The 13,847-nt window shown below is 38.3% G+C and overlaps 1 protein-coding gene across 1 annotated transcript in view; it reads left to right on the top strand.

The window, feature by feature from the left end:
- The window catches only part of DDX10 (DEAD-box helicase 10), a 158,604-nt gene that overhangs the window by 44,259 nt on the left and 100,498 nt on the right, over positions 1–13,847 (top strand). Inside the window, exon 13 of the mRNA XM_088051434.1 lies at positions 2,275–2,743. Coding sequence (XP_087907560.1) covers positions 2,275–2,743 — 469 coding nt within the window. The remainder of the gene's footprint in view (positions 1–2,274; positions 2,744–13,847) is intronic.

Genomic DNA, 13,847 nt, shown 5'->3' with positions numbered 1-13,847 from the left:
CTTGTCCACATCATGGGCCGCTCTTTCTGTTTTGTAACTTTCGGTGAACAGAGAATAGTTTTTCACCATGTCAGATTTTTCTGTGCAAGTCTATTCCTGATCTTTGATGCTAGCTCTGGAGGTGTAGAAGAAAAGCTCTGATAAAACCAGAGTTCTCAACCCTGTGTACCTTGTACCTGTCTGCTTGAGTAAGAGAAGTGAACACTGATTGTGTAGTTGCCATACAGTATTGCTGCAGCTTGCATTGCTTTGTTAACACTTGACAGCAATACTTTATGTAGAATAATGTGAAATCTGGAAAAGCAAAAAATCGTTTCTCTTGCAAAGGACTTGATTTTTGCTACTTTGATCCTTTTGCTGAAGAAATTGAATGCAGCAATCTCCTGATGTGTGTTTCACTGTGCCTGGTGTTAAGGCCCAATTCCAGGTTTGAATGGCTTCCAGCTGCTGCAGTGAAGCATTACATCTGCTGTTTGGTGATTTCCATTACAGTTAGTCAATAGGCCAAACTTTAACACATCATTTCATTGCAAAGGTAATTAGTGTTTGCTGTCAAACAGTAAAACAAGTTTAAGATTGCTAGTTGCTCCAATTTCAGCTCCCAGTGGTGTTGAGGTATCCTTTGCACTGTCAGTAAATGTACAAAATACACTGGATAAAAACTTCCTTTGAGCCTTTTTCATAAAATTTTATTTGCTTTGTTGTTGTTGTTAATTGCATGTAGAACAGTGCCGAATTATCAGAAACACTAAGCCAAAATTTTAAACCAAAATTACAGTAAAAATAAACTTTATCTGTTGAAAGATTTGTTCTTTATCCTAACAGTGTGAATTGCTGTTTGGGTTTGTGTCTACTTTTAACCTGTGGCTGGTACCAAAATTGCCCTGTTTAACCACAGGTGTGGTTACAATTGGAGGTTTTTTTTTGTTTAAAATTGGATTTGTTCAAGCAGGGTACTCCTTTTGACTACCCTTTTGCATTGGCTACCATTAAAATTTCAAGGCTCTCTAGGGCCAACAGTGCACTCTTGCTGCTCTTCAGTATCTTTTGGGTACTTCATTGACTGTTTATAATGACATTTCTGCCAGGTAGTATGGATTAGATACTTCTCCTGTACTATAACTTGGGTTCCTTTCAGAGGCTGTGTAGTGAAAAGAAGAAATTATGCTATCTACTTGAACAGCATTGAGAGGAGAGGTAGTGTATAGCTATGCATGTTTTGAATTGAAAGTGGCTGATCTTCTACAGGTGTGGATGCCTGTGTATATTTGTAGACACTGCAGTTGGTTAAATCCTTTATTCTTTTGTTAAGTGTGTGTAAAACCACCAGGTACTACTTTCAGTTCTGTGTCATGGGTTCTCTGTTTCTTGCACCAGTACCAGTGTTCCCTCACCTAATGAGGAGGCTCATGAACTCTGAAAGAGTTGCTTTTTATTTTTTATTTTTTTTTAATTTTGATTTGATAGGGTCAGGTGTAATAACAGTGGATAGTTACAAAGTTTACTGAAGTCAAATGGGCTGTTGGAGTCAGGGTATCTGTTCCCATGCAGTGCTCTCCAGTATTGTTGCTAGACAGGATTTTTGCTTTTTCTGCAATTTTTGCCCCTTCGTGTAATGTTTATTAGTATGACTTCAAACTGTCATGAATAACTGGGTAAAATAATAGTTTTGCTGGCACTGTTAGTTACATATGCTGTGGAGATAAAACCTTGCTGTAGAGAGGTGGAAGCAGGTGAAATTAATTGCCTTTAAGGAAGAAACGTCTCTCCCCTAGCTTTTTCTGCAGTTAGTCATTCATGCATACCTTATTTTTCTCCTGGTCTCTCAGTCACTGTGAAGTTGGGGGGGATAATGTTCTGGGTGTACTCCCAATAGTGAAGGACACTTGACAGATCAGTGTTACCTCAGTCCTTGACATGAAATCCATGCATTTGCAATATCAGATTACATTGGTGTTTCTTCTACCGTGTTTTACTGTGAATTGTAAATAATTAATTGGCTCTTATCTACAAGTTACCGGCTTCATTCTTTGCTTACCTTCCTAGGCAGCTTGTAATTGTTATTGAGAGCTCTCAGTTGTTTCATCTTGTGTTCTCCTCCAATGTTCCCTTGTGTTTTTCATGCTAGATTTTTCTAAATGTGTTGATCAAAATGTATCAATATGAATGGTCATAACTGAAATTTAATCACTTGAGCCATCAACGAGGGCTTCTAATTTAGTCGAATTTTGTGTATCTACCTTTTAAATGTATTTGGTTTATTCCATGCTTTAGATCACTTGGTCTTGCAATGGCACCTCGTGTGAGATTCCTTCAAAGAGTTCAGAAGCAGCTGTATGTGAATGAGGCAGCCAATGGGACAGACCACTTGGAGGAGACAGAGCAAAATGAGAATACCCTCACCTTGGTAAATGAGGAAACAGTGGAGAAATGTGGAACTAGTTTCAGTGGAGAAACATCTGTTAATAAAACAAAGGAAAAGCAGAGAAGAAAAGAAACTGAGGAATGTTCTGCTTCCAGTGGAAGTGCTGAGGAAAGTGGCGAGTCTGAGGATGAGTTGAAAGAGCTGTCTGAGGAGGAGGAAAAAGAGATTCATGTACCTAACAGGGTACCAAACTCAGACTCCATGCAGTTCTTTGAAGATGATGACGATGATGATGAAGATGATACTGAAGGTCTTGATTTGCTGACAGTGAAACAACGGGATGTTTTTGGTGTGGAAGCTAAAGATAATCCAGCACTGGTAAGTGCTTTATAGTAAGGCTCATGAATCTTAATATTTTTTTATTGGACTTGCTCCAAGGAAGGAGGAGAGGAAAAGAGGAAATTCTGCTCTTTGCAGAATACTTGCTTGAAGTTGGACGTGTTGTGCATATGTATCAGAGGTCATAAACACTCCCAAAAGATAAGTGGTGTGACTTAGCTTTTATCATTATATGCAGTTAGCATAGTTTTACTTGCATAACGAATATCCTTGTACTCTCTTTAATTTATGAATAATGTGACTCGAAAACCTTGGAAGTTTTGACAGTTTTAATTCTTATCTCTTCCTAATTTGCTTGTAAGTCACTAAATAGCTGCCACTTTCAGTCGTAATTTTGATGCTGAACCACAGTTTATAGCACTGGGAACTGAATTGCAATACAGGATGAGCCACTTCCCAGCAGAAATCATAGCAGAATGATCTTTACAAGAATGTAACCTTCAAACAATGACTTTTACTTTCAACAGGACCACTGCTATTAAGAATTGAGCCAGTATCAAAGAGAGAAAGTGGCCATGTTTCTTGTAAAGCATGGTTATAAAGGTTTATTGAAAGTATTCATGTAAATATTTCATTTCCTTGTCAAGTAGCTTTATAATTTTGTTTTTTTTATCCTTGATGGTCTGAGAAATATTTTTTTTCTTTTAATCTTTAAAGACAGTGTTACAGTAAGGGGAATTTTGATGATTTTTTAATTTTTTTTTTTGTAATTTCTGTAAAGCTGATTTGGTATGTGCATATTGGGGTTTTTTGTTTTTTTTTTTTTTTTGGTGTATCCTTTGCTATCTAGCAACTGTATTTCTCTAGTAAAAAGATACAAGCAAAATAACCATCTGGTTTTGCAAGGTGTTCTTCTGAACTTAGATGCATTCAAGGGGAGCCTCCTGTTAAGCAGAGTATTTATTTTTCCAACTGATACTTTAAATCTTTCTTTTTCTGGGCTGTTACTTAACAACACAGGGCACTTACCATGACCTTGAAGCTAATCAGCCTACTAGCTGCATCAATAAGCAGCATCTTTCCTTTGGTATATAGTGAAGTATGAACTAGTTTTATCAGTTGTCATTGTCAAAGAGGAGCAGTTGCACAGTAATCTGACTGCTGCCTGCACTCTCCTCTCCGCTGTGAGGAGGCTGACACAGGTTGCAATCTCATCTGTGGAATGTGGAAACAGAGTTAACTTTCTGTTCCTGTTATTCTAAGCCTGAATAGTTCTGCCCAGGCATGGCCACTGCTTGGTAGTAGCTTATATTTATTCATAAATTTCAGATTAGTGTAGAAAAGAGCTTTGTGTTTTAAAAACAAATTGGAGTAAAACATCTGTGCCTTATTTAAAGAATGATTATCTCATGGCTTTCTTATTGCTCCTACAATTTTGCATGCTGAAATATAGACAATTTCATGTTGTTTTTAGTATGTTGGCAGGTTTTGTTCAGGAAATAGTAAAGGTAAGTTTGAGGTAAAAGAATGAACAGAAGAAATTTGAAAATGAACAGAAAAAAATTGAAATATGAAAAGTACAAGTGATTTAGAAAGTAATTTGTAACCACACTAGGTAACCTTTTAAGAGTTTTCCAGCATTAAACATTTATAGGTTAGTTTATGTTCAGGCAGTTCAGACATTATTTTCTGTGATGCAAAGTGGAATAACTGCTGTTTGGGTTAGTAGTTCATGTATGTAGTTCACGTTTGGTGTGCAAGTGCAGAAGACCTTGTATCACTTAGAAGCTCCTGTACATGGGGCATAATAACAAAATATTAAGTTTCTCTACTAAGCAGCTGAGAACAAAAAAATGAAAAGTTTCAAGATCTATGCCATTAAGAACTTAAATTGTATTTAAATAAACTCCTGCAGAAATGCCTACGGTAATGAAATATGTGATTTTTAGAAAGTCAAAATGCAGTCAAAAGCATACTCTGCTTAACTTGATTAATGTTTATTGTGATCAGTTTATTAACATATAATACTGTGAAAAGTACTGATAAACTGTGGAATGCTTTAAATGTAAGGATTCTAATTTTAGTAAGGATAAGAGGGTAAAGGTTTTTGTCACTAAACATATTAACTTCTAAAGTTTTGTTATAGAAATGCAACATAGCAGAAATTACATAAAAAGATTTGGGCATTGTGTATTTTTTATTTGACATAACTCAGCACCTCATTTTCTGGATGTTAAGACAAAATTGATAAAGTGCAGCAGTTTAGTTGTTTTTTTTTTTTTTTTTCAGTTCTTTAGTTTCTTGGATAGAAGTTCTGAAGTGATTATTATTGCATTAAGATGGATCAGTTCATATTTAAAGCATTACTGTTCTGGGGTGTGAGAAGCACTGAGCAGTGTGAATGCAGTTTTCCTGGTGCTGTGTGTTGAAGTGTCCTTCTAGGAAGGACTCAGGAGCTAGTTTGCTGCATTTCTAGGATAAGGCAGTGCATTAATTAATAGTAGGAAAGGCTGCAGAGAGTCTAGGAATATGAACATGGAGTTCATACACTCAGCTGCATCAGTTAGGAGGATTTTCTGGAAAATGTGTTCTGTGTGCTAAGTAAGATAGGAGTCCTTTGCAAACACTGGTATGTGGTCATCTAATTGTGGGCTTTTAATTATGTCCACAAAGATTGAATTCAGTTTGCATTTATGCTTTTAATGTGTATAATTGATTGAGCAATTTCACTATTCTTGCTTTAGGCTTCTCATCGACAGCAGAGCAGTCCTGCTGTGATTATGGAGCGCCAGGACATTTTTTGTAAATGGAAACATTAGGTTTAGTTTCAGTTTTTGAATTGCTGTAGTGAGAGACACCATTACTTCCTCGTCCTTGTCTCTATCCCAGTCCCTCCAATGGAAGAAGGAGCAAGGGGAAGTGTTAGGCTGGCTCTGAGTATCCTCTGTGATGATGTAGTGCCCCAACCTTTGGTTACAGGGGGGGTTGGCTCATCCATCTTTGTACCAAGAGAAAAGAACTGGTCAAAAAGAGCAGGGTTATTTAAACTGCTGGTGGACTAGAAGGGGATTTGTGGGATTTTTGTAGAAGTTTGTTTTTGGTGAATGTGTGTGGTACCTATTCTAGCTGTAGAAGAGGTTATGGTGTAAAGTGTGACCCATCCAGTGTTAATCTTCTAACAGCTTTACTTGTGGCTCAATTTCACTCTTTCCCTTTCTTGGAGTGTATCCCTTGGCTGCATGTGTACTTTGTCTCTGTCACTTTGTGACAACACATATGAAAGAAAAACCTCTTTTCTGCATCGCTGTATAAAAGGAGAAACCTTGGATAAGGTGGAAGACCTTGGCAGATAGTGCAATTTTATTATGAGCTTCCTAGCTCATTTTTTTAAGAGGTAGTAACTGGCTGCTCCATTTATTAATTTTACTTTGATATGTCAGGATTTTTAGCTGGTGGTCTAACTCATGGGACTTATTTAGATAAGTAGTCTTCTTATGCATGAAAAGAAGGTCAGCTATATGCATAGAGCCATTAGCAGATAGGCAGTATTTAGCTGTTGTGTTAGCATTGTGGAAATTATTCTTTTAAAGTGCATTTAACAGTATTAGCAGTATTGATGTTGCAAAGACTGTAAGTACTCCCTGGTTACAAACTTCGTTTCTAATGCTAATTTTATGAAATTGCTTTTTGCATTTGGCAGTTCAAAGGCTGTACTTGTTCAACTTCTATCATTATTTATTTTGAGAACTGAGATCAAACCTATAATATTTTTTCTTAGTTTTGTTTACACTTTCATTTTAGTCAACTTGTCAAACATACTGCATACTGTCTGACTTCTCTTCTGCTCTTGAATTTTCTGTTTTAGTGCAGAAAATACTACATTACTGCGTTCTAAGGATTGCTCTGACTTCCTCCCTGCTCCCCCATCCCTTGTTTTATGGACTCCTAAAACTTCTCAAGTTCATTTAACAATCACTGCTTGGAACACTGTAAGAAGCAAAAGCATAGAGGGGGCTGCCTTGAATAGTACTTGCAGATTCCTTGGAGTTAGTCTGGCTCTTGAAGAGCATGCTGTTTGAATATTGTGGCAATAGAAGGAAATTATTTTATATGCTGTGTTTTTGTCTGAGCTATCTGGCTTGACTTGCAATCCATTATTATTACATACAGTGAAATTGTCTTCTCAAATACATAAACACCGTAAATTGACATGTTATGACCAGGATATGTACATATTGATAAAAGCAGGAAAGAAGAGACAAAGGTAAATCTCCCTAACTAGCAATGATGGGTGACTCTATACCAAGAAGAGTGTTAGCTCTTTGTAATGTGGACTTTGCAAATTATATAGATCAAGGAAACATCATTTAAAATACACCAAAATGAGGACATAGTCCCCTGGAATTTTCTTCTGTGATGTCAAGAAGAAAGCCTGTTACAGTCCACAGAAATCAAAATTAATTTTCAGATATGTGATTTATCTAGATTGCTTCTCTTATATTGTCTTTTCTCTCTGAATGGGATTTCCTTCTTCATGTGAAGTGTTACGAGAGAACTTTTCACCACTCTTATGTTTATATGCTGCTCTTTTTGGTTTGAAACATCTCGTTTTTCTCACCACCTCTTACTACATATTATTCCTATGTTTTCATATTAATATATTTTAAACAGTTGACTTTGTCTCCTTGAAGCTTTTCAGGGGACAGCAAGATAAAAAAATACCCGAAGGAAGGAAGAAGCAAGGAAGCAAGCTGTCTGGCTCTGGTAGTGGCATTTCCCTTGGGGGTAGCCTGCTTTGCTCCTGCTGTAGCAGTGTGTTGTGTCCAGGAGAAGAAAGCTGCCCCGGGCAGTCTGCTGGCTCTAAAGAGAGTATTATTCCTTGGAGACATGTAGCAAAGTGAGTGTCTGGCAGAGAAAATAGAGAAGTTACTTATTTGTAAGTTAAATAAAAGTCAACACTGTGATGCATTACATACCATAAAATCTGCTTCCTAAGGAATGTAAGTGCTTTAGGTTCTCAGCCCAGTGTTTATGTATTTCTAGTTGAATTATAGCAAGTAATAATTTATATGAAGAACAAAATATTTGCATACAAGTGAACTAGGCCTACATTTAGATATTAGCTGAAGTGCTTCAAGATTCCAGTGTCAGAAAAAATTATCAGCCATGAATTGAATGGTGATAAAACCTGCTGACAGTACCTCAAGCCTCTTTATGCAGAGCAGCCATGATAGGACACATTCTATGACGTGAATAGAAAATTTTAAAGGAATTACATTTTCTTTCAAAGCAATTTCAGTAACTTCAATACAACTAAAACTGTTTTTTTAAGTATGTTTATGATGTCCAGTTTTACATTCTATGTAGTTTTAAAAAGTCCTGTTACACAGGATTACTCCAGTGAGCTACAAAAAGGACAGACCAAACCTATTTACTTGTGTTCTTGGACAACTTTTACTTTTTGGATTTGCAGAAAAGTTCATTTTCCTGGCTCTACTATTTTTGAGTAGAACACTCATGACTTGCTTGCTAGATTAAACTGTGCAACAGAGACTCTTCAGGCAGTCCCTTATAAAAACCCATTACCTGCATTAAACTCTAGCTCTGCAGGTAAGTCATTGATTTAGACTTTCTTCATTGATTTCTCAGGTTAGCTGCTTTGGCAGCCTTCTGTTGGCTCCACATACATCTTCAAATTTCCCTCTAAAGATTTCCATTTCAATTGCATTTTTATCAGCTTACTAAGAACTTCTGTAGTTTATGAAAAAATCACCGTAAGTTTTTAGGTTTCCTGTACCTGTAAGACAGCACTCCCAGGTATTTGTGCTAATCCCTGCGATGTTTAGGTTAATTAAAAAAAGTCTACAATTAGAAGTCTCTGAGTTACTGGTAAACTGTATTTGAAACACATGGCTGCTATATGTCTCTCAAAGGATGTCTGCTCAAGACTGTCATCCCAAATATGCTAATCATGTTGAAAACCTGGATTAATGGGGTTTTAATGAATACTTATAAATTTTATTTGATAATATCTGCCCTTGTCACAGATACTAGCTTTCTGTATCCTGGCTATGGAGTACATAATTCTCATGTGCTGGGCTTTGCTTTTGTGGAAAATTTGACATGTTGGGGTACTTTTGAACCACTGTGAATAATGGTACACTTGATGCCCACAATCTGTCCTCTTGGTGTTTGTTACTCTTGTAAATAGGAATCAGGTGTGGAAAGATGGTAGATGAGTAGGAAACCTGCTTTGAACATTTATGTTAAAGATATTTGAAAGGAGCCTGATTTGAGCCAGGAGAGGCTTCCCCGACTCTGGTGGGAGTTACTCATTTGTCAGTGGCTTTCCAGCTGGCTGACATATACTGCTTGCCATCTAGAGTAAGGGCTGTCGATAAGTTAGTAGCCGCTGTAGCACACTTCTGAACTAGGCAGTGCCACTCTTTTGTTTCAGCTACTGAAGCCATGAGTTAAATTCCTTAATTCCATGTGCCACCTGAAGCAGCCTTACAAGTTGCCTTCCCTCTGCAGGACCTGCTGAGGTACCACATAATTTACTGCCCTTAGGAGAGGAGGCTGTTTAGCAGCGTGTTTCTGTGGTCAGCTTCACTGAAGTACTTTGAAACGTAACTTATGTGAATTTTGAACCTGGACTGGAAGGTATACTAAGCAAGTTCCCAGATGACACAAAACTGGAAGGAGCTGCTTACTCCCTCCAAGGCAGGGAGGCTGTGCAGAGAGATCTCAACAAATCAGAGGGCTGGGCAATCACCAACCAGATGAAGTTCAAGAAGGGAAAGTGCTGGATTCTGCACCTGGGATGGGGCAGCCCTGGATGTACTGGGGGATGAGATGCAGGAGAGCAGTGCTGCACAAAGGGACCTGGGGGTCCTGGTTGGCAGAAGGTTGAACATGAGGCAGCAGTGCCCTGGCAGCCAGGAGGGCCAACCCTGTCCTGGGGGGCATCAGGCACAGCATCACAGCCGGGCAAGGGAGGGGATTGTCCTGCTCTGCTCTGAGCTGGGACAGCCTCACCTCAGTGCTGGGGGCAGTTCTGGGTGCCACAGTATAAAAAAGACATTAAACTATTGGAGAGTGTCGAAAGGAAGGCAACAAAGATGATGAAGGGACTGGAGAAGCTGTATGAGGTGTAGCTGAGGTCACCTGGTCTGTTCATCCTGGAGGAGACTGAAGGGAGACCTCATTGCAGTCTGCAGCTTCCTTGTGAGGGGAAGAGGAGGGGCAGGCACTGATCACTTCCTTCTGGTCACCAGTGAATGGCCTGAATCTGTCTCAGGGGAGGCTTAGGTTGCTTATTGGGGAAAGGTTCTTCACCCATAGGGTGTTTGGGCATTGGAACAGGCTCCCCAGGGAAGTGGTCACAGCATCAACCTGGCAGAGTTCAAGAAGTGTTTCAAGACTGCTCTCAGGTACTCAGTGTGGGTCCTGTCGAGGGCCAGGAGTTGGACTCCAATCCTTGAGGGTCCCTTCAAACTCAGGAAATTCTGTGATTCTGTAGTCTTTCCAGGTTATTGATGATTTGTGCTGTATAGAGTGCTCTGAGCACTCTGGACTATTACTGTTACTATTTCATTACTTACACGCTCAGGTTTCAGCATCTGGTGCAAATTCATGCTGAAATGAGATGTGTGCTTTATCTCTCAATTGAATAGATCCAAAATGACTGAGAGAGATGCATGGTCTTGTATGTCAAGAAACACTAGAGTACAACTTGTATGACTTGAAATAATTCACTAAAATATTACTAATTTAATACTTCTAGTAGGTTACTCAAGCCTGCAGTAATACCCCCAGTTTTAATGGTTCTTTATTGATGATTTATAGCCTTGTTCAATATATTGCAGCAGTTTCATAGATAAGGGTGAATGAGCAAAATACTTTGCATTAAATCTACCTAGGTTTAATCAATATTCTCTGAATCCATAGGATTTGTAATTAAAAAAAAGTTATTAAAATGTCACAAGTTTCCTTTAAAATCATTAGTCCCTGAATGGTTGCTGAGTGATAGCATTGGAAATATTTATAACTATGACATAATTTTTGATAAGTGTTCTGGAAGTTGAATGCTTAAATGGTCAAATAGTACTAGAAATTATAAGCCACTAATTTTTAAAGGAAATGCTGCTTCCTGAAATAGTAGTAATGCAGACCGACTATCAAGTATGTATCTGGAGTCTTCTGACTTTCTGTCAGCAAAGTTAAAATTTTGAGAATTATTCTTTATTGTATAGTGGCTTCTCTGATACAGACATATGCTACTGTAAGCATTGCTTAACAAACTACCCATGCACATTTTACACAATATTTTGAGTCACATTTCTAAATTCACGTCTGAACTGTGTAATTTTCAGATGGAATTGTTTGATAGTTGGAAAATAAAATTTTTGGGTGGTGATTCATCAGCTATTAACCAAAGTGAGTCCTGGGGTAATTCATTACAGTATCACTAACACTCTGCAGATTGTAATTTAATGGCTGTTTTAAAAGGGGAAGATGTGTATGCTGTTTTGGAATAGCAACCTGCTGACTGACCAGGAGCTAGGAAGTCTGCTTGGTTGCATGGAGCAGGTATTCTATGTTTCCATGAGCTTGTGGTTTGCCCCAGCTGTGAGGAATTGTACTGTTGGCTTCCCAAGTGGGACGGCGTCTCACCTTCTGCAGCCTGGTCTCTCTGCTCCCCATCTTGGGTAAAGCAACAGCTGTATCCTCTGGGGATAAAATTCTCTGAGAGGTGCATTACTTTGAATGAGTGAAAGGAGATTAAACCAATTAAGACGGCAGCCTCTAGCTTTATTTCAGTAAGAAACAAATTAAGTATAAATGTCTTTGGGCTAGCCTGGTGGGGAAGTCTTAGAGGTCTTCTCATTCTTCATTAACTCACTGCTCCTGTGGTAGTTTTGCATGTATTTCAATGCAGTGTGGTTTCTCTCCTTTGCCTGAGCTATGTGTGTGTTTGTTTCTCTTGCCAGAAATCTTCATCTAGCAGATACTCACTGGATCAAGATAAACTGCTTTGCCTGCTCTTTGTGGCCCATATGTTCTGTATGGACCTCTGTGAAGTAATAGGGTTGTGCTTGAAAAGAGAGATGGCTGGCAAACATGCCTGAAGAAAATGAGGTGCATTAGTAAATCCCTCAGAAAAGCATATAGATGGGTACCCTTGAACAGGAAAACAAAATGACACAGGTAGCTTTTTGAGAGGCTAAATGGCGGTATAATTTCCCTTGGATTTGTCCCATATGTGACCAAGACCACAAACCATTTCTTAAAACTGTCTTTCATGGTATTTTTCTGTGGTAATATTGACTACGCTTCTTGCAAAGAGGCAGTTCATGTGGGCCACTGGAGGAAAAAAAACTAATGTCAAGCCATGAAACCCCTAGTGTTGTGGTTTTTGAAATTAGTTTTACCTGCTAGCAAGAGTAGATGAGGAGTGTGTTTTAGGTACTTGTGTAGTGCAGATCTTGCTATGAGTTCTTTGTGAAGGGAACACAAGACAATACCCATTTAAAGTAGTAGTTAGTACTGACAACATTAATTTTTAACTGGAGTTGCTGAAAGTGCCTTTCCTGTTTCCATAATCTCCACATTAAAAAAAATTAATATTAGTTGATGTTTTGGTTTTGCTTACTCTTACCTGAGTCAGAGCAGGAGAGTCACAAAACACCAGCTGTGTGGTAGCAGCTTTCCACCAGCTTTGCAACAGAGACCACATCTTGCAGAGCATAAAAGGACAGTATGTATTTCTTTCTCCATAGGTCTGTATGCATATACATGTAATGCATATACCTCTTACTTCTGGGAAAAATATTGTTTTTGCAGTCACTATTCCTCACCTGTAAACCCATACAATTCTAGTCTGAGTTTTGTGTCTGTACTTCTGGGTGATATTCTTGCATTTGGCTACTTCAGATTGCATTAATGCAAAGCAGGGATCCTTCTGGTGAGGTCACAAATCCCAGTGTAAGTCTCAAGTTGTTGTCTTTTTAAATGGAAGGGAAGAGAAGAACAAGCTGATAATACTAAAATGTATATTATCAGCTGCATCTGAGGCTTGTTTGCATTGAGATGCACTGAATACCAAAACACACTTCAGCCATAGCTATTTAGGTGCTTGTAAAGCAATAAGCACATGTTCTGCTGGATTCTTACATTGCAAGCGCAGGAACTCACTGATGAGGGCTTGCAGAAATGGGTAATTCCTCAGTTCGCATATTTTGAAAATAGCCTGCTGACCTAGAGTCATATAATTTCTGCTAAAGAACTCTGTGTGAACTGTTGCTATCATTTCCTGTGATGTCTGCTTGGTGTGAGATTGAACATGGGAAGAGAGCAACTTCCAAGGAGTTCCATGAGAGTTTAGGTACCCTGGTTACATATGAGTAATGTGTTTGCAAGACAAGTCTTCACTGTGTTTTCTCATGTCCTGTTTCTTGAGGTTTCCTCTTCAGGTTAAAATTTGAGACTCACTTGACACGTAGATGAGAAGCATATAAAGTTAAAATTTTGAGTCATTGTTTTCATGGTGTTTTAATTGGCATTTGTGAAAGAATGTTACAATCTCAGATAAAATACTAGAAATTTTAGTTGTTGTTTAACAGCTATGGACTAAAGTAATTTGTAACTATCTCTAACTGTTGTGCCAATAGTTTTCCCAACAATGTTGTCTGAAAAGTACAAATAGGTTCTTGTTCTTAAATTTATTTTTATGTTTTATGTACTTTTATGTTGGTCACAAAAAGATGAAACTTTTTAAAAATTAGTGTACCACCAGGAATACACTTAAATGTGTGATATATGCCAGAACGATGTGATAACAGGAAAATAAGGACCAGTAGCAAGAATAAGAAAGTGCTATCAATGATAGGCTGTGGTAGGTTAATGAGTGTTGATGCAAAGTGTATTTTGATCAGTGGACTGAAAAGAAATACTCATCTCCAGCTTTGGGAAAGAAATTTTGAGTGGGAGTTTCTAGCACATGTAGCTCTTAAACCAGTTTAGAAACAGTGTTTGAGGATGGAGGCACATTGTGAAGGAAAGCTTTGTACGTAGCTGTCACAGAAGCTATTTGGACTAATGGCAAGAGGGGTTTGAAGGGAGAGATGAGAATAAAGTGAGA

This window comes from Pseudopodoces humilis, chromosome 2 (assembly GCF_049639895.1).
Source record: "Pseudopodoces humilis isolate 2021_Gansu_Grassland_sample_001 chromosome 2, ASM4963989v1, whole genome shotgun sequence".
NCBI lineage: Eukaryota > Metazoa > Chordata > Aves > Passeriformes > Paridae > Pseudopodoces > Pseudopodoces humilis.
The sequence above is the reverse complement of the archived record's forward strand: the minus strand, read 5'-3'. Positions and strand labels throughout refer to the sequence as shown.